The sequence below is a fragment of the Panthera uncia genome, chromosome D1 (genome assembly GCF_023721935.1).
Source record: "Panthera uncia isolate 11264 chromosome D1, Puncia_PCG_1.0, whole genome shotgun sequence".
Taxonomy (NCBI): Eukaryota; Metazoa; Chordata; class Mammalia; order Carnivora; family Felidae; genus Panthera; species Panthera uncia.
The window spans coordinates 101,514,363-101,540,136 of NC_064808.1; the positions used below are offsets into that span (position 1 = coordinate 101,514,363).

At 44.2% G+C, this 25,774-nt stretch overlaps 2 protein-coding genes and 1 pseudogene across 2 annotated transcripts in view; 1 reads left to right on the top strand and 2 right to left on the bottom strand.

Moving 5' to 3' along the window:
* The window catches only part of LOC125909803 (dixin-like), a 40,176-nt gene extending 22,913 nt beyond the window's left edge, over positions 1-17,263 (bottom strand). Inside the window, exons 1-2 of the mRNA XM_049613279.1 lie at positions 17,183-17,263; positions 15,971-16,062 (exon numbers count right to left, since the gene is read on the bottom strand). Coding sequence (XP_049469236.1) covers positions 15,971-16,027 — 57 coding nt within the window. The 5' untranslated portion in view covers positions 16,028-16,062; positions 17,183-17,263. The remainder of the gene's footprint in view (positions 1-15,970; positions 16,063-17,182) is intronic.
* Positions 17,264-18,351: 1,088 nt separating this feature from the next.
* On the bottom strand, positions 18,352-24,581 carry CD1H11orf52 (chromosome D1 C11orf52 homolog). Its single transcript, XM_049613456.1, has 4 exons — positions 24,374-24,581; positions 19,871-19,908; positions 18,826-18,884; positions 18,352-18,603 (listed from the first exon to the last, which is right to left on the bottom strand). Exons 1-4 carry the CDS (start codon positions 24,403-24,405, stop codon positions 18,355-18,357), a joined length of 378 nt encoding a protein of 125 aa, XP_049469413.1. The 5' UTR covers positions 24,406-24,581; the 3' UTR covers positions 18,352-18,354.
* On the top strand, positions 21,380-22,387 carry LOC125909921 (ATP synthase subunit ATP5MJ, mitochondrial-like; annotated as a pseudogene).
* Positions 24,582-25,774: the final 1,193 nt, after the last annotated feature.

The following is a 25,774-nucleotide window of genomic DNA, read 5'->3' on the forward strand; positions in this document are numbered from 1 at the left end:
GGAAGGAAGGAGTGTGGAGATTGGGGTTGTGAGCGGAGAGCGCAGTCTCAGAGTTCAAGATGTTAAGGGTAGGACCCTCCTGTGGAATATGTCCCAGGATGTGGCTTTGCTGTGGTAGCACAGAGGGACAATCACTGCAGTGGGGAGGGGAGGCTAGACTATCTTCATCTTGGGGCCTGAAGGCAGTCCAGGAGAACGGTAGGAATCCAAATGCTGAGCACAGTACCTATTCTGCCCAGATTCAAGTCATTTTAAAAACTCAGAAGCATGAAATCATTAATAAAATGAAAGCATTAATATCACTGATCATCATTGGTTGAATCCTTGATAAAAATCTTTTTGGTTGAAAAATGTCATGTCACTACTATGTCTGCATGTTGACAGAGACCTCCTCAATGGCATCTAACAAAGTGACCGCAGAATCACAACTGAGTGGGGCCACTCTCATCCACAGGTTAGGGTGCCCCCGCTTTAGGTCTCTGCTTAGCCAGCAAGTTGGATAGGGGAAGCTGAGCACTAAGCCAAACCTCCTCTTTGATCTGAAGGCATCTGTACCTCACACCCAAGGGGAAGGCCAGACCCTGTTCTTGCTATAAATGCCTACTGCTGGCTCTGAAAAAAGGATTTGAAGGACAAAGTAGACACCAGGAGAACCAGCCACACCACCCACTTCCCCCACAAAGATGTTTATCTTAAAAGAAGCCTGTGTTGCAAGCCTAGGCCCTGAGTAGCAATGCTGCTTGGCTTTAAAATTTACTAGAGTTCGTCTGCAGCAGATGAAATACCATATGCTTTTGCAAGAGGCTGTTACTCTCTGGGGATTGGACTGGTAGTTTTATTTTTCTCTTTCTTCTCATCCTTGTCCTTGTCTTCCTCCTTCTTCTCCTGTTACTCTCTGGGGGTTGGACTAGTAGTTTTATTCTCCTCCTCCTCCTCTTCCTTCTTTTTTTGGTCCCATAATCGTTTCTCAAATTATAACCCATGTGAAAGCCAGATATGTAAAATAGGGAGAAGGAAAGATTCCCTGATTAGGGCCAGGGTGAGGGCTCCAGAGCCTAGCTCATCCAACCCTCTTTTTCTCCACCTCCAACTCCCTACCCTAGCCACAAGAGATAATTTCTTAAGGGGTTCTTGCAACAGGTGGGGGAAAAAAAACCCACGGAATTTCATTTACTTCTAGCACTATCATTTTATTAGTCAATTATTCCGTGAAGACAAGATGCCAATAGGTTCAGCAAAATGAAAATATCTGGAATATGACGATATACATCTTGATCGTGCCCCTAGTTCTTGGTCTATTTCCAAAAACAACAGGTGGAGAATCACAACAGGACAACAGATTCAAATCAGGCCCACACGGTGGTGGAGCTAACGGCTCTCGGGGTAGCTGCCCAGGTCACAATGATTCCCCTTCTATAGAAACACGCACCATCTGCATACACAGTGATGGGCCCTAGGTCTGGGCTGGTATGACATCACCTCCTCCAATGGCCACAGCTGATTGGTCCAGTTGAGTTGACTGTTCAAGTCCAACCAATCTCTGGAATTTTTTATCTGGCCTCCAGGAATAGAATCAGTCTCCTTCTCCCCACCCATCTTTCTTTGACAAAGTTGTAAGACATAAAACTTAGATGTTGCCATAGACCGTGATCCCCACCTGAGAGAGAAAAGCCATATAGAGTGAAAGGGAATAAAGCCACCCACAGAAAGAACCAGAGAGAAGTGGCAAAAAGCAGAAAAAGGGAGCCTCCAGTGTTTGAGTTCTTGATTTTCATTGGGACCCTGCTCCATTCTTGCCTTTCCATGGTTTAATTTTTCAGCCTTTCCTTGGATTCCATGAGTCAGTAAATTCCACTTTCTATTTTGCTAGCTCAAGTTGGGTTCTTGGCACTTGCAATCAAACTAATAAAAAAAGCAAGACAATCAAATACACCATGCCAGTGGCAGAACTAATCGTGGTCCAGATTTAACATCTCTAACTTGTTCTGAGGAAGCTGGAAAGATACCTGTGTAATCCAGAAGTCTAGAAAGACAGGCTTTTGGTGCCAGTCCTTTGAGTTGGGCATCAGGGGGAAGAAAAGTAGGTACAGCAACACTCCTCAGCTGTCTGAGCAGGATTTTGGCTTGGTGAGACCAAACGGCTGTAAAGCTGTGTCAGCAGCGGTAGCACCAAAGAGTGGCTGGTGTGGGCGGCCCTTAGCAACCCCATAATCTCCATCAGCTCCCTCGAAGACACTCCAAATAGCTCTACAATATAAGTTAAAACTCTTCCAAGTAGAGACAGTTCTGTTCACCATCTTCACTCATATAGGAATCTTGACCTTGAGACCACTCTTGTGCTAACTGTGACTTTCTTTCCTGTTTTTCTTTGGGACCTGCCCCTCCTTCCAAACAAGTTTGCAAACCCAGCCTCTCCTCTCTGTCTCCTCTAAGTCTCAAGGTCAAAGAGACTTCCTGCAGGGGACTTGTTTGGTTAGACTTGCAAAAGGCACTGACTGGGCTTTACCAGGAAAGTCTATGATTTACTGTTCCTAGTGTAGAAGCATCCAAAAGTGAGCTCTGTGGCTCCCTGCTGGGAAGCAAGAAAGGCAAACAGAAAAAAGCAGCAGGGCTTTGGTGGTGTGCTAGAGTTCAGGAGGAGATCTGACTGGCTCAGGAAGGAAATCAGCTTCACAGTGAAACCAGATTCCTGTGTGGAACTGAGACCCTCCAACTACAGAAGATGAGGGGGTGGGGAGACCCTGCTGAGAAACTGGGGGGAAGGCAGGTTTGGAAACCTTGAGTTCTTCTTGGCCTGAATTCTGCCAGGAAGAAAACATAATATGGTATAGCTTTTCTGTTAACTCTTTCAGGCCTTTACTCAGCCAGGAAAGGCTACTTATTCATTGAACCTGGTGGCTAATTAGGTAAAAATAAAGATCACAAGTAAAAATACCATTAAATTTCTTCTTCCCATATAGGCAGCGCTCTTCATATTAGAGTTCAGCCTGGTGGTCAAAGGATAATATTCCACAAAGTGAAAAACCGAAGATTTTCTTTTTTTAAAAAAAAATTTTTTTTATTAGTTTTATTTTTGAGAGGCAGAGAGAGACACAGCGTGAGTTGGGGAGGGGCAGAGAGACAGGGAGACACAGAATCTGAAGCAGGCTCCAGGCTCTGAGCTGTCAGCACAGAGCCCGATGCAGGGCCTGAACTCATGAGCCGCGAGATCATGACCTGAGCTGAACCTGGACGCTCAACCAACTGAGCCACCCAGGCGCCCCAAAAACCAAAGATTTTCTGAAAGATTTCATCTCCTAACCTTATCTTTTTAAAAAAATGTTTATTTATTTTTAAGAGGGAGAGAGAAAGAGAGCACACACACTCAAATGAAGAAGGGGCAGAGAGAAAAGTAGACAGAGGATCCAAAGCTGGCTCTGCACTGACAGCAGAGAGCCTGATTCAGGGCTTTATCCTACAGACCACGAGATCACAACCTGAGCTAAAGTCAGACACTCAAAAGACTGAGCCACCCAGGTGCCCCTCCTAACCTTATTTTAAAATTTCCACTAGTTGCAAGTTCCACAAACACTTTGTTCCTTCAGTACAAGTTATAAAGTAAGTGCTCAATAAATGAACGTGAATGAATGAATGAATGGGACATCACTATATAAGTCTACAAGTGTTGCCTATCCTAGAAACAGGTCATGGAGCGACTCTTAGAGCCTTTGGGATTGGTTCCCTATTCCCTTACCATCCCTGACCATTGAAGGTCATGTTCATTACCACTTAAATGGGGCCTGGTTGGGGGTTAACATACAAGGAAATATATTCAGTAAAGTGTCATTTTGAGACTCTGGTCCCTGCAGCCTACACAAGGCCAGTAATGGCCAGTGAAGCATTTGCGGTGCTCCCCAGTCTCTCTGAAGTGCCTAGGGGAGTGGTACTTGGCAAACAGCACCCTATCACTGCTCCACACGCCTGGCCAGCCCTTCACTCACCATGAGGAACAGAAAGCTGCCTGATAGCTTGCTGCCTGGGAGCATCTGTTTAGCTGGCATTGACTCCTGTGGGAACAAAGCCAATGAGCCTGGGTGAGGAGAGGAGAAATCAGTCAAGATTAGAAGAAGGAGGGGGAGGAGGAGGAGGAGGAGGAAGAGGTGGTGGTGGTTGGGGAGTGTAGTGCTTTGTTACATTGAAGACTTAACGGGCCTTTTAATTTCTACAGCAAAGCACAGAGGAATTCATTGTGGAAATATCTGGAAGCCTCTGGTTGGCCCCATGTTGCAAACCCTACTTCATGGAAGCATGGGGCAGAGGGGTGAGGTTTGCTGCAGCGTTCCACGCTTTCTACGTCCCTCTTAGGGGACGACACCAGACAAAGGCTCTTCTTGAATTTCTCAGGGACCACCGTGTGGATGAATTTCCATGTGGGAATACAAATGTCTACTATTCTACCCGGAGGGAAACTAGTAAGGAAAGTCTTCCAGGTCACACGTTTTAAAAATGAAGGCTCAGACAAGCCATTTCCAGTTGACCAACCCTTTAATAAATCATTCCCCATAACTTTCAGCCCCTCAGGCCATTTACACAACAGCCAGGCTCAGGTTCACCCTGCCTGACAAATAAGATGTCTACAACACCACAGTTTCCCCGGGTTTGATACTCTGAATATTTACTTTATTTTCACTGACCTATGAGCTCCACTAAGGAACAGACTAGATGTTATTTGACTTCTATTTCCAGAGCCTGGCAAGGTGTCTGGTAAACATAGCAATTCAGTGAATGTCTGTTGAGTGAGTGCTTCCATGCATGTTTTTACCATGCGGGGAAAAAAGTCTGGTCTCAGCGAGCAGGTAGGTTGGTAAATAGTTGGTGCTTTTCAGGATAACATTAAGTAGAAGCTAGCCCTATGATCTCCCATGAACACTACCCCTTTTAGGATGCTTACCACATTAAGCATCCCATTACGGTTTTTTTCAGTACACCTACAAATTACTCCCTGTAACTTCCTTGGAAGCAAGAACCAGGTGTTCCTGCTTCAATTATTTCATCCATCCCTTTGCCCGGTAAATGAACCAGACAACTGAATGAGTGAATGTTTATTAGCCAAACCATATTAGAGCCTCAGGTCTATCAAAATCTTCCAACACAATCACTGAAGTCTTTTTAAAAGTAAGTTCAGCCGCCCAAAAAACACTTGCAGAAACGAATGTTGGCACATCAGCCAAAGACAACGCTCATATGACGACATCAACACCAAGTAGCAGAGGAAAAAAACAGCTTTAAGGCACATGCAGAATGGGAAAAATGTGCAACATGGAAAGCCTGGCCAGGCCCAGAACACAGGAGAAAGGGGATGACAGCCAGGGTAGGCTACAGAATATGGCAGCAGCCAAAATTTGTGGATAATTCACAATGCAGATTAACCATGTCAATGAAAGGAACTGCATTCACAGCACTGACATAGATCAAGTCTGTGGGTAATTTGTCCGGTGTGTTGAAGCCAGGGATTTGTCCAGGGAATGTGGAAGAAAGTGGTCATGCATGGTGGCAAATGGACTGAGAACAGAGGCCAACAATGTGTGGAGGGAAGCCTTGATTCAGAAGGCAGGGTTTTTCTCTGCTGCAGGATTCCCTTGTAATTAACCAATTAAGGCCAAAGCTTCATTTCCTGTGGCAGTTTTCTCTGCCACACAGAATGAGGTCACAGCCCTAACCACACAGATCTATAGAGCATCTGGGTGATGAAGAATGGCTTCAGATATGCTTGGATCATTCCCCGGAGATGATTGGACACATGTGTGGTATTCTTAGCCTCAGTAGGAAGAGTTTCCCAGAGGAATCAAAGTGTATTCTGACACCAGCTTTTAAGTCCTTATTTACATCCTTATCACATGACTCTAACAAAAGAGATAGAATATTACTGGATCTATTAAGCAACCCTAGAAGCTGCAATAGATCAATCAGGCCTCCATCAAGTCTGAAATAACCAATTGTAGCATTATTCTGTACCACTAAATGTGATTCTCTATGTGAAAAGAATTATTTTTAACATTTATTTTTGAAAGAGAGAGACAGAGCATGAGTGGGAGAAGGGGAAAGAGAGAGGGAGACACAGCAGGCTCCAGGCTCTGAGCTGTCAGCACAGAGCCCTATGAGGGGCTCGAACCCACAAACTGGGAGATCATGACCTGAGACCAAGTCCCGCGCTTAACCGACTGAGCCACTCAGGAGCCCCGAAAATAATTATTAATATAACTTATTATGTATGTGAAAGAATTATTTACACTTTAAGGAGCCACTGGGATTTAACAAATCACTGTTAGTATTATTTAGATGATGTCAATTTCTGAGAGAAACCATAAGTATTTATTGGCTATCAGAATTCTACAAACAGAAGAATCTACAAATAGAAGGGATGGATTGTACCTAAGTCTGTGAAAGGAGTGGAGGGAAACTGACAGGATGGGCAGAAAAATCAAATATCAGAGAGGGACAAGAGGCATTGCTGCATTATTCTAGATGAGTTAATTATAAATTGGTGTGTGTTGTTTTGGCCAAGAGACTGTGTTACCACCACAAGCAGAAAACTCTCCCGCTGTCCTTTTTCCTTACGTTTTACAAGAATGGGAGGTCAGAGGATATTTATGGAAGCACACTAAAGCATGAAAATGCAGCCAAGCCTTTTGCCTCTTCAGTTTACCCGGCTTTTCAGCTGAAAGGTTCAGGGGTAAAAAGGATGAGAAGGCAAAGGCTAGGGCTGACTATGCTGCTTTCCTCCTCCTAATAAGACAGTGGGACCCGATACTGGGGGTGGGGCTGGGGGGGGCAGAGTTAAAAAAAAAAAAAGTGGGGGAGGCCATGGAAGGACCTAACGAGCTTGTGCCACAATTAGTGGATAAGTCAAATGATAGGAAGCCTGAGACCAGGAGACGCTCAGAGGCCAAGAGTGAGAGAAGAGGAACCCGGAATACCGGTAGCATTCAAAGAGGTGGCTTCCTGGCTTGTGTGTGTTTCATGTCTCAGAGTGTAGCTTTCTTAATAATCTTTCTTAATAATCCGTTCAGGGAGGGCTGGTGCACAATGAGGAGCCCTGCAGTGCAGGCAGGATGCAAGCCCCGCCCTTCGGGGAAGGTTGTGACATCCCTCAGCCAGAGGAAAATTCCGACTCCCTTGATGAGGTGAGGACAGCATTTCTACAGTTTTCCTCTGTGTCAGGAACAAGGCTGGGGCACAGGGGCCAGGGCTGGTAAGATTCCGAGACAGGTGAGCTGCAGAGCTTCTTAATTAGAAACAGGAATTGAGGAAAGAGCCTACAGTGCAGAGGGAGAAAGACAATCTCATGCGCAAATTCATGAGAAGGGTAGCCTCTGGGGAAAAGGCCAGGATTGGAGGGGTGGCCAAAGGCACTCAGTCTTGTCTGTAATGTTCATATTTAAGAAGACAATGTATTCATGTGTTAAACTAATCTTTAAAAAGTCTTATATTTAAGAGAGACATAGAGGGAAGTGAGGGAGAGGTAGGAAGAAAGGATGAAAGACACAACTAACAGCCTAGGTCTCCTTGTAAAGGTCTCCCTGGATGCTGGAATAAGGCGACCCACAGGGGTGGGGCTCAGAAGGAATGGAAGACACATGGAGCAAATCACAAGGGGGTAGGATCCTAATCCAGAATTCCCGGGGTCACAAAAGGGCATGGAAGAAACAACAACAGAATTCTGATATAAAACAGTGAAAAGAAAAAGCACCTTCCCCCCCCCCCCCCCGGAGTCCTAGCACATACTGCCTGTCAGATTGACGGTCCAGTTCCCCACTCTTACACAGTACGGAATGAATTCCCACTTCCCGGAACTGGGCCCAGAAACTCAAGCAACCTCTCTGCTCTTAGGTCCTCTCTGCCAACCATGCCCTTGATTGTGGAGAAACCTACAGCCTGGGAATTGGAAAGAGATATAAACAGGAAGGCGGCACTTCATGTGGACCACCCTGCCCTCAAACTTTCTACCAATGCAATTCCACCCCACCCCTAACTTGGCCCACCCAGTAAGCTCCTGAAGAATGAGTACTTCTGTCATACATTCAGGGGCTTCCCTCTGAAGGGGGGCTTTCTTGGGGAGAATGCCCTGGAAGGGTGGAGACCACCTCGCTTGAAAGGAGATGACCTCTAAGTTTGTGGTCCTGTCTGCTGGGCTCAGGTGAGCCACCAGGGAAAGGCATCGCTCAGCTTAGCTGTAGGTAGGGGGCCCTTCTGATTTCTCCGTTAGCCATCTCGTCTGCACCATACCCACTACTTTAGCCCCTTAGGGCTCTGCAGGGGAACTGATCTGGGATCCCCTTGAGGACGGGGCGGGGGGGGGTACGGAGAACCCCTTCTAGAGATTAGGCGGGAGGCGCTGGGGGAGGGGAGCTGGGAGTGGGAGGAGCAGACAGTTACCTCATTGAAGCCCTCCTGCAGGACGTCCAGTAAGTTCCCCCGGGTCAAGCAGGCTAGCATTGTTCCTGGCGGGGGCTCCCGGGCGGGGTCTCCAGGCCAGGCGGCCGCCGCCACCGCCTCCTCCCTCTGCACACAAAGACTCTCCGCTCAGCTCACGGGGATCTCTCCGGAGTCCCGCAGGCCACTTACTGGAAACCTAGACCGGAGCCAAACTAGCGGCTTCCACTGGGCATGCTCGCACCGGGGCCTCTGCCGGAGGGGCCCGGGCGCTGTCGCGGTTCCTATAGAAACAGCTGGGCGCGCAAAGGGTGGAGGGGCGCTGGCTGGCAGCCCCCCGCCCCGCGTGCGTAAGGGGGAGCACCGCGGGCGCGCGCGCGCACACACACAAACACACAAACACACACACACACACACTACGTACAATACACACACAACAGGCTGGGGGCGGGCGTGTGTGCCTACGCTGCAGACACACACCAGGCCTCCAGGCGGGCGTGCCGGTGTGTGCCCGCCCTGCGAGCAAACACACACGTGAGCGCACACACATACACTCGTTGACACACCAGCAGGCGTGCCGGCGTGTGCATGTGCTTGCAATCACACACTAGCATACCACCAGGTCTGGAGGCAGGCGTGCTGGAGTGAGCGCGCGGACACACACACACACATACACACACACACACTCTTTCTGCTGATTTAAGGCCAAGTGCCCCACCACAAGATGGGTGGGGAGGGGAGTGAATCAGGATTTTTTTCCCCCAGACTAGCTAAAAACAGCAACCTTTTTCCACAAGGGGCCTGGGCAGTGAGGTTAGGCTAAAGAAGGGGAAGCAGAAGGGACAGAAAAAAAAAAAAAAAAAAAAAAAAAGTGAGATAAACCAGCCAGAAGGAGAGGGGGAAAAAGAGGATAGAGAGAACTTTAGTTACTGATGGTATCAGCAAACATTTAATAGAAGTAGTACTTAACAAATCACACAGGATCACAACAGAAACATCGAGGGTAAACCAAGTATCACTAAGGCTATGCTCCAAAAAGCCTCTCTTTTTTTCTTTTAAAAATACCCGCTAAAAGGTAAAGCCCATATCTTTAGTGAGCTTTAAATGAATTAAATGGATTTTAATTAAAATAAACACTACAAAAATGTCCTGGAGCTTTTGAAAGAGTTAGGTAAAAACTTGCTCAAACGAAACAGAGAGCTATTCCCCTCTGTTGCTAGTTATTCAAGTCACAGCCTTGATTATTTATTTTTAGGAATACCAGTCATTTTGTACTCTTCAGCACACATTCTTGTTTCTATAGGAAAACAGGAAGCTGAAAGAACACCCCATATTATGTTACACCTCGTGATCCCAGATGGAGGGGAAGGATTTACAGAATGTTAAGGCTCAGAAAAGGTCAGGGCCTTGCCCAGGGACACAGCTGGTCAGCGACAAAGACAGTTTGAGGAGCTAGGATCTACCCTCATGCTTTTGCAGAAGGCCCACATTCCTTCCCCAAATTCCCATTGGTACCTTAGCAAGAAAAGTCAGTAATGGCTCTTTTCAACCTAAGACTTCCTCCTCCTCAGGTCACTAGAGAAAAAGAAAATCTGTACCCCAAACATCCTGAATCATCTTGCCCGAATGTCTGAAGCTGCTAAACACAAAGATACTTCTGAGAAAGACACACTTCTTCTAGGATGGCAGCAAGCAGGAAGCAGAAGGCCAGCAGAGGTGTTAAGTGGGTGCTGCTGATTGAATGAATGCTGTGTGTTCAATTCTGCAAAGGCTGGAAAAGCCATGACTCCAAATCAAACTGCACCTGATCAGCCCAAAAGTCAGAAGACCACCGTCCTTCATAACTAGCTGGGGAATTTAACTACCAAAAATTCCCCTTGCCATGACCACAGCTCACGGTGTAATATCATCAGGTGAGTGACTAACCCATATTACTGCAACAAGGCCCCTTTAAAAGAGAAGCATGAAACTTCCAACAACGTAAAATTGTATGCAACACATCTATGTGCATAGTGATGCAAAACCAAAACACTCAGTCAGTAGATCCCTAAATAGATTCTGACAGCCCATCATGCTTTTACACAGTCGAATATATTGAGACTTCAGAGGGAGGCCCTGCGGATAGTTCTATACCAAAAGGTCACTGTTTCTCAAAGAACAAGTCGTTTTTCAAAGTAGGACCTGTGAGCTCAATATTCCTGGGAAAAGACTCATTAGATCACTGGATTTTAAAGCTAAAAAGATGAAGTTTCATTTGACTCTCATGAAGGAATGAAGCCTAGGGGAGTTATTTACAGTCACTTAGCAAATCAGCATGGGCGCTAAGATCTGAACCCAAATGCCTCTGATGCTCAGCCCTGTGCTATTTGCCCTGCACCCCCCTCCAGTACACTGGAGGAATTAGAGGGAACTGTGGTGAATAGATACAAGATTTATTACAGGGCACTCGGTCCACAGTTACACTATTCCCTAGAAGTCTGTAATTATGTCAACCACATACTCTACAGTAGTCATGTGCAATGTGATGGTGGGAATGTTCTGTATCTGTGACGTCCAATCCAGTGGCCAGTGGACACTGGCTACATGTGTTTATTGAGCACTTAAAATGTGTCTATTGTGGGGCGCCTGGGTGGTCTAGTCGGTTGAGCATCTGACTTGGGCTCAGGTCATGATCTCACGGTTCGTGAATTCAAGCCCCACATCAGGGCTGGATGCCGTCAGCACAGAACCAGCTCTGGATCCTCTGTCCCCCTGTCTCTCTGACCCTCCTCTGCTAGTACTCTCTCTCTCTCTCTCTCTTTCTCTCTCTCTCTCTCTCTCTCTCAAAACCAAACATTAAAAAAAACCGTGGCTATTGCAAATGTGGAACTAAAATTTCAATAGCATTTAATTTTAATTCGTTTAAATTTAGATAGTACCATTTCAAAATATTCTGTGTTTTCCCCCACACAACTAATGAGATGTTCCAAAAATTATATTTGCACAAATAGTCTGCCTCTCATGCTTGGAAAAAGCACAAAATTCCTGTTAGAGCATGTAATCTCAAGGTTTTTTTGCTCAGAAGATGTGCTCACCTTATTTATCATGGTCTACCTAACCACATAGCCCAGGTGAAGAACTGAGCTTGTTCTAAGCAGCACTCACAATGACTATTCCTTCCATCTTCCCCATCTCACTCTGCTGTGATATCAACATAAGAGCTGAGAGAGTAAGTGGGTTAGCTAAATGAACCAGGAATAACTAGGCCAATGATCTGTATCTCATAGTGCTGGAGCGTGGGGAAAACTGCAAGCCAGTCCAGGTAGCTGGAACCACTCCCACCACTGCTGGCTTGTCATTCTCTCTGCCTGGGAGGAGAAGCAAAGGGTCCAAGCAAGCTGCTTTCTGCATATCTCTGCCATGCTGCCTGATTTCTGAAATTATACCAGACCTCTTCAGTCCTATATGATTTTAACAATAATGGCAGAGACTTACCTCACCAACTAAAAGCTACACAAATATCAATCTACAACAATAATAATAGCAAAATTGAACTTTTATTATGTGCCAAGCCCAATACTAAGTGCTTACATATGTTAGCTCAGTTGATGGTCACAATTACCATAAACAGTAGGAATTGTTTATTAACCCCATTTTATAGATGAAGAAAGGTTCTAGAGGATAAGTAATTTGCTCCAGATCCTATTGCTGCTAAGTGGTGAAACCAAAGTCTGGCTTAATCATTATGCAATACTTTTATATGATGCTTTCCACACAAAAGGTATTCAGTAAATGTCGGGACGCCTGCGTGGCTCAGTGGATTAAGCAACTGACTCTTGATCTCAGCTCAGGTCATGATCTCATGGTTCATGGGATTGAGCCCTGCATCAGGCTCTGCATTGACAGCATGGAACTGGCTTGGGTTTCTCTCTCTCTCTCTCTCTCTCTCTCTCTCTCTCTCTCTCAAAATAAATAAATAAACTTTAAAGAAAAAAGGTACTCAGTAAATGTGTTTAGTTGGATGAATGAATGAATGAGTGGAGGAAACACTGGCAAACTCATTCATCACTTATATTAATACAGATAATAACATGTTAGCCTAAGTAAGACTTTGAGCTTTAAACAGAATTGTCATTTGGTAAAAATACCGTGACTTCTGCCTATGTAGAAGTAAAATGTGTGAAATTCATACCTATGTAAATTTAATACATCTATTGTAGGCAATCATTAATGACTATAAAGAAGCAGAAAGGCAGTCTGAATAAACAAATAATTAAAATTGTCAATGGAAATATTTTAAATGACTCTGAAATAATTTCTTAATCTTTTTCTGTTTTCATACATTAGCGGGTTTCGTAATGTATGTTTACAATTTCTACTGCATTTATCTTCAGAGACATCAGCATAAATGTACACAAAAGGGCTCACATCTACCGGCAAAGGCTACAAACGTGTCCTGGCTCCTAAACTGCTCTCTTTGTCTCCAGGCTTTTCTGCTAGTCTACACCCCTTAATCTTCCTTAGACAATGCATTCATCTTGCTGCTCAAATGCTCAAATGTTTTCAAATAATCCCTTTTCCCATCAGATATAAATTCCTCATGCCCTGCTCTTACGGCTGTCCCCCAAATTGCCTATGCTCAGGTTGGCAGGCTCCTCACTGTCTCCCACATTTCCAGGGCTCATTTTTGCCTCCCATGCCTTCATGACTGTCCTGTCTAGAATGTCCCACGCTTCTGCTACTCAAATCCTTATTATGCCTACCTCAAGTTCTGCTTCCTCATGAAACTCCTGTGACTACTTTTGGTTTTTCTTAATCAAGATGGATCTGATTTTAATCAGTCTGGAACCCTCACGCCCCAGATAACCATGGTTCATTCTTGTTCTTTTTTTCAGGTTTCTGCTCAAATATCACTTTATCTCTTTGGCCTTCTCTGACCACTCTATTTAAAATGACAACACTCCCTCACCCAGGCACTCCCAAACCTCTTTTGCCTGATTTATTTTTATTTTTCTTCCTAGTATTCATCACTGTCCTCTATAGTCTATATTTATTTGCTCATTTGCTTATTGTCAGTCTCTCCCTGCCCAGAATATAAGGTCCATGAAAGCAGGGAATTTTGTTATGTTTTGTTACTGGTTTATCTCTAGAACCAAAAATATTTCCTGGCACATAAGTAGATACTCAATAAATCAATATTCCTCTTTTTATAATCCAAAGGTCATGGGTGCCTGGGTGGCTCAGTCAGTTGAGTGTCCAACTTCGGCTCTAGTCATGATGTCATGGTTCGTGTGTTTCAGCCCCACATGGGGATCACTGTTGTCACTGTGGAGCCCACTTTAGATCCTCTGTCCCTCTCTCTAACTGCCCCTACCCCACTCACACTCTCTTGCTCAAAAATAAATAAGCATTTTTTAAAAGTCTATATAATTCAAAAGTCATCATGATGAGAACAAAAGCAAGAAAATTTAACTAAATAAATCTCACAACTTGCAGCCCACTGATAAATATCTGAGGCATGCAGAGCATGACATTCATCAAGGAACTGATGGCTACCTTAATGTTGATATTTTATTAGAGACTAAAAGCAACTTCATCTTGACAACAGCCAGATCTCCAAGGTCCTGTAGTCCCTGCTTTCAGCATACAGAAATTCCTTGGAAACTATGCTATCTATACTCCCCCCTGTTCCCTCCACAAACTTAAAAATATATAATCTGTCGCACCTCACAATTACGGGGCAGCTCTTTCTGCTCAAGGGTCCTCTCCCTGTGCTATAATAAAAACACATTTTTGGCACCAAAAATGTCTCAAGAATTCTTTCTTAACCGTTGCTCTCGGACCCAGACTTCAAATCACATCAATAGCATGTTCTGTATTATAGCACTTAGCACTTAATTATAATTTAGAAGTGTGAATTAGGGTGCCTGGGTGGCTCAGTCCATTAAGCATCAGGCCCCACTCTGGGCTCGTACTCTTTCTCTGTCCCTCTCTCTGCACCTCATGGGATTCTCTCTCTCTCTGCCTCTTGCTCACTTGAGCTCTCTATCAAAAATAAATAAATAAATTTATAAATTTATTAAAAAAAAAAGTGTGAATCTTTGTCTCTTTCAGTGTATTTCCAAGACAAATATAAATAATTCCTGGTATCCTCCTATATTTTCTTCTCCTTCATCAATGCATTTTTTTCATTAAACATTCACTAGATATATGTTGAGGATCTGTTATATGTCATTATATGCCACATTCTATTCTTTTAGACAAAAATTCAGGAACTCACAGTTACACATAAATACATGAATACACATAGAGGCAAGAAACAAGACTGAAAAAAAGAATAGTAAAAGGACGACTACTAAAACTGAGAATCCAATATTAGTATGTGGGGACAGAGTGTACAGGGTGAGTGTGACAGACTGAGTGGGTAGAAAAAGGAAAAAAGAGACAGAATGGTAAGAGACGAGTAGGATGTTGCCAAAGTAATCACCAGATGCTAGTGCTTAATATAAACTGTACTTAAGCAGACATGCAAATATATTCTACATGAATTTTTTAAATTCATGTTTCAAAAGTTATCTGCTAGTAATCCTGTGGGTAAAAATTAGATTAAGACTAGCGACATCTGGTGGATATTTTGAAAGTAATCCTTGAATTTCTCTACTGTGTAAACACTACAAGCCCCCATACCTCTGGACTGACATTCATAATATGTTAGGGTTCATAACTATGATGAAATCATCTTTCTTCAGGACCTAAGATCTCATTGCAAGAGGTAGCCAGATTTCTACCAAGAAGCCTTCTATCTCTCAGCTGATGACCCTCTGCTTTCTGGAGGATGTATATATAATTTGACACCAGGATTCTTCCTTTAAAAGGTAACTTATTACTTAAAATGTTCACATTCTTTGAGGTAGGGATTCTACTTCTGGAACTCAACCCTAAGGAAAAGAAGTCTTAACTGAGGAAATCAATTCATTATTTACAATGGGTGAGGAGAACCTAAAAGTCCAACAAACAGAAAAATGGTCAAGAAAATTAGAATCATTATAATGTTTACCAAACATTTGTAGACCTACTAAAACAAATATTTTAACAATTTCATATTAACAAACATTAAGTTAAAAAAAGCAAAAGTCAAAAAGCGTGTGCATAATTTAATCTTAAATATGTAAGTAATATACATATAAAAAGGCTAGAAGAAAATTCTACATTCTAAAATATTAACATTGAGGGCTTCTGGATGGAAGCATTATTGTTTTTTTTTTAAATCATGGTTTGCAATATTTCTTAAATGCTCTATAATTGTCATGAATTATTTCTATAACAAACATTTAAATCTTTTAAACAATGCATATATTCTGATTAATTGCTATAATTTTCAATAAAATCTTCCTGATTTTATTAGTAATGAATCAAGGGAGCTAGAATTTCCACAAGAAGGGGTAGCAAGAGAAGAAAGCAAATATATGACAATTTTGTTCCAGGATCTGAGTCCTGATGGAGAAACCCCAGTTGTAGAACTGTACTAAAATTCCATTAATGTCATCACACTCCTTTCAACAGTACACCAGAAACTTACAGAGGGCTCTGTGGGCAGCAGGGAGTTACAGAGTCTCCTAACCACTTGAGTCCCCATCTTCAGAGTGCCTAGAAAAGCCGGATCAGGGCCACCTTAAAATAGGAAGAGGGAGAATGTGCAAAAATACAGAACAGGAAAAAAACATTCCAAAGATAAACCAATCTATTAGGGTCAAGCTCCTGCTCCAAATCTACCAACATATGCCATCTAGAAGTTTCAGAAATAGTACCCTGATTAGTAAGAAATCCAGCCAAAGATACTGTAATCACAACAGGGCTATCCCAAGGGCATTTTAAAAACTACCCACTTAGGCTTAATAGTAATAAAGTAAAGAGCAATGCTTCCCTATCAGTCAAGCAAGGATGCATTTTCCCTCCTCCCTATGTTTATCAGTCAACGATCATAGGAAGGATTCTGAAGACAATCAGGACAAACACTGGGAGCTCAGCTTCTGCCATGCACTTCTATTCACCCTCAGGAATTCCGTTTTAACGTAGAAAGGCCGCATTTATATTTTAAGGCAGAAATGTTTTACGTAGTACTTTAAGTTTACAAAGTCTTATCACCTACATTGTCACATTTGACCGTCATGGTAAGTTACCGTTGGAAATAAAGTTCACTTTATTGCCCCCCAGTTAATAGTAGCAGGCTAGGGAGTTGCTCTGCCAATTAGTGATGAAGTTTTCTAGTCACTTCTTCTGAATCCACTTGCACTAGGTCTGTGCCAGAGAACAGGGTGGGAAAATGATGATACTGATGATAATGGCAGCCGATATTTGATTACATACTATGTACTGTTTCAAGTGCTTTTTAACTACAAACATTCTACGAAGTTGGTAGTATTATTTAACAACTCTCTCGTGCTGTGATTCCATTCTCAGTACTGTGTCAGTCTTAAGGAATCATCCCTCTCGGGGATAAACTGAAGGGCATTGGTATTTGGGCAGGATGGCGTACAGACTGAAAGGGGATTTGCATTACTACTCGGGTCTCCAAGCTCTGAAAGTCTGAATCAGGAACGGCATCCTAAGAACCTGTAAGGCTTAGAGCTGTTCAGAACCTGAAACTTCCGCCTCCTTCTCCTCAACGCCCCCCCCCCCACCCTCCCCCAGCCGCCTCCATCTCACGCCTCCGTGTGTCCCCATTTCTGATCTGGAAGCTCAACCAGTGGTAATTCTATTTCCCAGGCACCTCCCACCTTTTACCACCTACCTCTTAACTCATCGGTCCGTCTGGTTCAACATCTCTGTCCCCAGCCCTTCTGAGCACGGCCTCCTGCAGCTGCAGGGCCGCCGCCGCCGCGTTCCCGCTGCCATGGTGACGCGGAGGCCGGGCCCGACCTGGCCCCGCCCACCACCGGCCAGCGCGAGCCAGCCCCAGCTTACCTGGGCCCCGCCCCCTGCCTGTCCGGCCCCGCCTCCTAACGTCCCCGACCACAACCCCCGGCGGGTCTTGACCCCGCCCCCTGCCTTCCGGACCGGCCTCCTGCGGCCCGAGCCAGCCCCGCCTCCTGACTGCCAGGATCCCGCCCAGGGAGCGCCCCCCTTCCGCAGATGAGAGCCCGCCTCCTGGGCGTGCAAACCTCATCCCAGCTCGGGCTCAGCCAAGGCCTGTGGAGTAGGGCGCGAAGGGTCTGGATTTCCCCGCCGCCCTTAGGCTAAGCGAGACCTGCTGCACTTACGTAGAGCCCGCGGACCCCCACCCCGCAACACGCACCAGGCATGTTCCTTATGCGATTTATTGATCCCAGAGACTTTGCACCTGCGAGAGCCTACGGTCCAGCCAAAAGGAGTTTCCGGGTCATGCAGTGCTGTCAGTGACTTGAAACACGTGTAACCGGTGGTCAGGGAATTGCTTCCTCCACGCCTCACCCCTGCCCTCGTTTGTCTTTTTTAGGTTCTGAGACCTTTGACCCAACCATTGAGGGAATTGCCCAAGCCAGCCCTGGGGGCTGGTATGAGAACTCAGAATGCTTTTCCAGAGCAGTTCTTCTTCAGCTTTAGATTTAAGGTGTATAAAAGAGACACCATTAAATTAAGCCTAACAAAATCAACTTAAGTGCTGAGGTAACCTGTTCTTCCTTCACTTTTCTTGAAAGCAAGAGCAAAGGTAGGGGTCAAAAAAATTTTGGCATGCTCCTCCTGGTCCCTCCTTTTGTGGAACTCCATCCGCCCCTAACCAGCCCGAAAACAACTCCAAGCTCGCGGTGGCAAATTAAAGGTAGGCCTAGAGGAGAGAGCAAGAATGGGGGACTCTCACTGGGGTTCTGGAGTTAAGTTGAAAACGTGGCAGCCATCTCTGGGCCACCAGCCATTTCCCCAAAGCAGAGTCTCCCCACAGGAGTAGTGGCGAAATGACGGAAACAGGCCCTTCCTCCCCAAGGCTCACACCAGGGTGCCGTTCTTGCTGTCGTAGCGGGGCGTGGCCTGGGGGAAGCGAAGGGTTGCGTATTCTGTAGCATTTTCTGACTGAAGATGCTTCACTTCCAGAGCAGAGCGTGGCTGGGTACAGCTGTACACTTGAATGTCTGCATAATGTAAGCTGTTCTCCTTCACACTAAGGCCTCGACTCCTCTCCTGAGACGCAGGCTTCTCTAACACCTGCTCATACATACGTCCTGTTGTGTCATGGGCCTGCAAGAAATTGACAGCATTAAGGGAGGTACTTGGCTTGCTTTTGCCCCTCATCTGCAAAGCAGGGCCAGCTATACTGATGTCCCCTCGCTCTGCTCCTTTGTAGGGCAGAACCAGCAAGTTCTGGTTCAAGATGACCAGATGCATCCCAGGGTGAAAAAGCGGGAACCTCAGATCCTATATCTGAACAGCCCCCTGGAAGGGACGGGGGCCTGTCATTACCTTGGTGCCATTCTGCTGCTGCTGCTGCTGCTGCTTCAATGTCCGTCTTGCTTGGCTTTCTGAGAGGCAGAAATCCACCTTAAATCCATTATCTCTTGAGCTGCCTGAGCTTGCCCTCTTTGAATGTCTGTTAAACTATTACAGTGGGCTTCTAACTAATCCCCCTGCCTCTGCGTTCACCCCTTTCACTGCTACCATCCCCACATCCAAACTCCTTTCACACTCTGCCACTGATATCTTCCATCCTCAGTTTTCACCCACCCCTAACACAGTTCAACAAACATATGCTGAGAGCCTGTTATACGCTGGGCTCTGTGACCCATTCTGGGCATTGAAGGATGAGCAGGCTATTTTCTCTGCCTCAGGGAGCTTACTGTCTGCTGGAGGAGACAGATAATCACACAGACTATTAGAGTGCAAAGTGTGAGTGCTCAGCTACACCAAACAGTTGGTCACTTTCAATCAAGTCAGTCTCTTTCTCCTTCCTCCCTCCCCTTCTCCTTTCCTTCCTTCCTACCTTCCTTCCACATGAGATGATTGCACTGCCTGAAATACCCTTTCCTCTGCTCCTCCTCCAGCCTGAGAATTTGCTATTATTCCTTCGACATTGGTGTTTTCCCTCATTCTCCCATGGTGTGAGTATGAGTCTATTACAGCACTAGTAGACTACATTGCAGTTCTCGTTTATGTGTAAACAAGTCTCTCAGACTTGATTTTCAGCTCTTCTTGTGCTCCTCTGCCTCCTTGGGACCCAGCAGAGCACCTCATATACACTGTAAGTGTTCAGTTAATTTTTGCTGGGTGAATGAAAGAATGAACAACCAAGCTTGCCACTCTAAGATAATAGAAAGAATGAGACCCAGAATCTCAGAGCTGATCTGGGACCCAGTAACCAAAAGATTTTCTCTGGTGTACTGTCTCCCTTTATCCCTTCCAAGGGATACTCCTCCTTTTCATTCTTATGCCCTTTCCAAAAACACTGGTTCTAGTACTTTCTCTTCTCTCATTTGACCACTCCAAGCCCCCGCCCCCAAAGCCCAGTTACCCATTTTCTTTTTCCTCAGGGAAGTTGATGGGCAGCTCCTGTGAAATGAAACACAGATCACCCACGTGTGAGAGTCCTGGCCTCTCTCTTCCCACCTTTATCATTTGTTCTGTGCCTCCTTAACATTCTGGGATGACCTTCCCTCACTTCCCTCTAACAACGATTCACCCTGAGCCAGCCAGAAAGTGTTTATCAAGGGTACCACATCTTTCCCACAAGGATGGTTCTGGAAGGTGGAGTGGTACAACTGACATAACCAAACCCAAAATACAGCCGCAGGCAATCAGGCACAACACGCCAGGGATATAGCTGGGTTGAGGGCTATTCTGGGATTGTCTAACAGGCTAATCCCAGCAGAGGGTAAGGGAAACCTGCCAAAAAATGGGATATTCCTGGATTCAGAGACCCTCTTGCTACAGCACTCAGTGTTTTATTATTTTTCTTGTTCCACAGTCTCTGCTAACATAGGGTTCCCATTCTGGGAGTCACAGAAGCTGCCACAACCAGGGTTAACTAGTTAGGACCCCTCCAAGCCCTTTTCTAACAGGCAATCTCCCTCCCTGTTTCCATGTCCTTGTCTTTAATTAACAGAGAAAGTGAGAGATATTTAACCTTTAACATCCACAGCACAGGGAGCTCTGAATTTGGTGAGTGACTCAGCTCCCCTGCCCTTGCTGCAGGACAGACCTCATTTCTGAGCCCCTGGGGTCTCTAGTGGAGCCAGGGTGTCTACGTGATTGTCAACTGTTTGATGGCCAGAGAAAAACACTTGTCTGAGGAAATAGGCTGAATAGTTTGAAGCTTACTCCGGATGCTTTTTCTTGCTAGTACATTTCCAACTCTCACCAGCGCCAACCCTATCTGTTCTGACCTCTGTCTCCCTAATGAAATTTCCTTCTTTTGCTAACTAAATAGAAAAAGAGAGAGAGAGGGAAGCTTCTAAATCATGTCCATTTTACTGCTGTGGAAAAATCAGGATTTTCCCACACTTCTGACAGAGTTTTGTGTTTTGGTGTGGCTTTTGGTTTTAATGCAGCTTGCTGAGTTGAGAGCAGATAGAGTCACCATCTGAACTTTACAGGTGGTTCAGAATTAAAAAACTCTGAAACCACTTCTAGGTCTTTCTACTTCTATTTTCTGCTTCTGCCACTTCAGCTCTTCCTCTTTTTTTTTTTTTATATTTTTGTTATTAATTAATTTATTTTTTACCTCTGCCTGGTCATAGCCTTATCTTAGCCTATAATTCTTTCCCCCTTGTTGCTACTGTTCTCCTACTTACTTCTACTTAAATGGATGAAGAGAATATAAATTTTAAAGTCACAGGTTTGGGTGACCCAATTTTAGTGAATGGAGCCTTTTCCCAAGTTGGATACTATATAATGCCTGGACACAACCTAAATGGAATATTCAGTTAGACTCACAGTTGACAGGATTTTATTTTTAGCTCAGAATTCAGGAAACTAAATGGGCACTCTCCTGTATTGGTAGTATGAAAAAAAATGACTCAATTTTCCAAGAATGCAATTGACAAGAAGTATAAGGAGGCTTAAACATAAAATGTGTATCCTCTGATGTAGCAATTCCATATCCTAAGAAATAATTAGGTGCAAATATGGATGCTCATTGTAGCATTATTTACAATTGCAAAAAATAGGAAATACCCTAAATGTCCAACATCGGGAAAGACTACATAAATGGCATCTTCTATAAATGGAACATTGTACATCCACTTAAGAAAGATGTGCAAGAGGGCGCCTGGGTGACTCAGTTGGTTAAGTGTCTATGGCTCAGGTTGTGATCTTGTGGTTTGGGGGTTTAAGCCCCTCATTGGGATTCTGTGTGTGTGTGTGTGTGTGTGTGTGTGTGTCTGCATCCCCCACCCTTCTGCTCACATTCTGTCTCCCTCTTTCTCAAAAATTTGAAAAAAAAAAAAAAAAGAAAGATGTTGGAAGAACACCCAATAGCATGGAAAATCTTAATCGTTGTCAAGTTAGTAAAAAGATAATAATGTTTTGGGATTAAACCTATGCACATAAACATTTCAGAAGGAATGCATGGAGGTGATCTTTCTGAGTCACTGTGCAGGTTGGGGTGGGCTGAGCGGGAGCGGGAGGGGGTCCTGTGCCCAGATGTTTCCAACTCTTGTTAAAAATGTTTGGGTCCCCACGAAGCCCTACTATACCCAGTTTTACCAGGTTATTTGGGTAGGAATGGGGTGCATAGGCTTCATCGTTTATAAGACCAGGGTAAAAGAAGTAAAGCTTTGAAAGCTTCCAGTCCCGCACCTGCTCATGGTTATCATTAACCCACTTTAGAGTACACGTCAGGTGGAGCTTCAGTCTGGCTGTAAATCTCAGCAAACTGTTAGATGGGAACATGGAGCATTGCTGCACACTTGTGGACGTGTGGTTTCCTTTGTGACATGAATAAATGTAACTGTGAGGTGCACCAAAAAAAGGAAGAAAGAAAGAAAGAAAGAAAGAAAGAAAGAAAGAAAGAAAGAAAGAAAGAAAGAAAGGAAGGAAGGAAGGAAGGAAGGAAGGAGAGGATTACATGGAAATATACTAAAATGTTTCTGTCATTTATGATTGCTATAAATATATTTAGTATATTTATGGTTGCTTCTTATTTCCTGCTCTTTGATACTTTCCAAATTTTCTGTGGTGAATGTATTACTTTTGTAATCAGAAAATAATAATAATAATAATGATAAATTTAAAATAAAAATCTTTTTAGTTGTCATACTATCAGTTTCTGTAAGTTTATTGAGATAATGAGAAACAGAGGGAAACAACATTTATCTACTTAAAATATCTACTAATATTGATCTACTTAAAATATCTACTAATATTTTAAGGGGAAAATAGTATATTTTGGTTAGAATATCGGGGGGGTAGTGTTTCTAGCCAGGCTCTAGCGCCAGACTGATGTTATCAGATTAGCTGTGTGAATTTCAGCAAGTTTTTAGCTTAATCAGGCTTTCATTTCTTATTAATAAGGATAATAACAGAACCTAAACCCCGTGGATTGTCATAAGAATTACATAAAATAATTAATGTAAAATACTCAGCTAAGTGCCTGACATATAATGAGCATCAGTGAAAGCTGATTGCTATGATTACCACCATCAGAGGAAAAATTAACCAAAAATGAAGAATATGAAAACTTGGAACAAAGGAAGTGAAAGAAGTTGTTACACTCTTTTCTGTAGAAAATCTTATATGTTCCTAAATGTCCTGTGTCTGTGGGATATCTGAGAGTTTAAAAAGTGAATTTTTTCCTCCCAATCCTGATAAAATTCTGGGAAATTTATCATTGTTTCCGTCTTACAGAGAGGTCAACTAAGGCCCTAGAACTTTGGTATCTTACTCAAGGAGGGAGGAGCCAAATTTCCTATTATTGCTACATCCTCTGCGTCTGTCATTATACGTGGTATATATAGGTATTCAATATAATATTTGTTTGATAAATGAATGAGTAATAAGAACTGGACTTGAATCCAATGTACAGATTCCAAATCATATGTGCTTTTCAATGTGCCTTATCTATTTTTCTAAATATAATGATGATTTTTTTTTTTTCACAAGCAAGACATCCTCAAGACTGACCCAGGCTTGGAATGTATAGCTAAGAAAACAGTGAACAGGATAAAACCAGGTCCGGGAGTTTGGAGTGGTTACAACTCTGGGAAAGAACAGTAAAAACACTATGAATAATTTACTGTGAGGCTTTCACATATCCTCTGCTCTTCAAACCTATGATCTAAACAACATAGGTCATGCTATCTATATTGTACACATGAGGAAAAAGAGAAGTTACAGGATTTGCCGAAAGTCACACAAGTGTGAAAGCTATATTCAAATATTTCATGGATATTCTCCTTCTCTCCACTTCTACCCCTTTAAACAAACATTTCTCTAAAGTTGATTTCCTTGGTTTGAGAGGGCAGAATTATGTAGTGGTTAAAAGTCTGGGCTCTGAAGTCAGACAGACCTGGATTGGAATGTTGATTTATTTGCTCACTAGCCATGTGACTTGGGACAAGTCAACTTCTCTGAACCTCAGCTTCTCAGCTGTAAAAACAGGAGGAGTAAGGCCACCTCCCCTCATAGCATTGTGGGGAAGAGTAAACGAGATTGTTTGAAAAGTGCCTGGAACATAGCAAGCTCGCCAATGCTATAATTAATTATCATCATCATCTGGGGAAGAAGGGAAGGGAGAGAAAGGAAAGGAGAGGAAGAGAAGGACAGAGAGAAACCGTGCCAATTCACCATTCCCATCCTGCTCTGGCCCATTCTACCGTCAGCAGGCTTGGCTGTGTTCTCTGAAAGACGTGAGCACAGAAAGAGGTAATGCTCTGGTGTTGGCACCCGGGAGGTGTGCCAGGCAGAGGGAGGTGGCTGTGGGAGGTTGATAGAGAACTAGCTGCACTCTTTCTCTTATTCTCTTGGCCTGCGTGTCCACGAACAGAGACGTTACCCTCCACCCCCTGCCCCTACTCACCAGTGTCCCCCGCAGCAAAGCCGGTTTCCCATGGTGCTCTGTTGCCACGGAGGGAGCCCAGCTGTTTTTCTACATAAAGAGGCTTGTGCATTTCCTGGTTCCTGGTTTAGCTTTCAGTAAGAGCTCCCGGGGAGTCTCTATCAGTGTCAGATTTCAACCTAGCAGGTTGGACTTTGGAAGCCACCTGCTGGAATGATTCCCAGGTGACTGTTACCAGCCAAGTGGTAGAGGAACACACGTGGGCTCCAGGTGAGAGCTATCTCACCTTCGGGATTTGGAGCTGCTTTGAAGAAGCCATAACTTTGAGCGTCAAGCTTCAGTGAAAAGAAACCTGAGATGGCAAAGGGCTCTGGGTTTCCTTAGTAAATGTTTCTCTACTACATCACACTGTCATTGAAATACGTTCTCTACAATGGAGTCAAGGGTCTTACCTTGTGTTTCCCGGCACTACTCAGGTTTAGTGGAGTTTCACTTTCAAGGTAATCAGTATCAATTTCTTATTATCCCTGTCCAGAATCTGGGTTTGAATACTGGAGTCTCTAGGAAATTTTAATTTAGGGAAATGGGTTCCTTTCATATCCTCCCTTGCTTTTGGAATTGATGTGAGCAGATCACTTTTTTCCACGATGGTGAAAGAGAGGAGGACTAAACTCATTACCTAATCCCCTTTCTGGTCAGAAATCACATGGTTCTATGACTGGAATGGCCTCTCAGCACATCTTGACCACTCACTTCCTCATGTTCAGTACAGAACTACAGAATCTCTGCTTCCAACTCAACTCAGACTCTCCCTCCAATGACCCAAAGTTAGAAGCATTCTGCACTCACCAGAGAGCAGGGTACAGTCGAGCAAATTCCTCCATAGAAAATGTGGGCTCTGGGAGAATTTGCGAAACCCATAAGGCTTGTCTTCAGAGCTCCCACCCCCACACTGCCCAGATGCCCTGTTATTTGTATGCCCCTTGTGGATGTTCAGGACCCACCACTCAACCCTGCACTCCACAGAGAGTACACTGGGCATTTCCTTCCTCCCCATCCTGTTTCCTTGTGAGAAAGGAGCATAATGAGAGTGATAGTTTTAGAGGATTGGGTGAAGATTACGTGAGATAATGTATACAAAGTTCTAGTCCACAGCCTGGCACATGGGAAGCTTTCAGTAAGTCCTACCTATTGTTATCACTTCTTCTCAGCTAATTGTCAGATGGCAAAGCATCTCACTTTATCATCTTGTGCTGGATCATTGCACTAGCATTTTACTTCATGGCTATGCTTCTTCCTAGCAAGCCCTTCTATGCGCCAGCACCAACAGTATTCTTTTCATCCTGATGTCTGAACGTCTTAGCCTGGCACTCAAAGCCCTCCAACAACCTGGTCCCTTTTCAGCCACTCTCTCTAATTTAA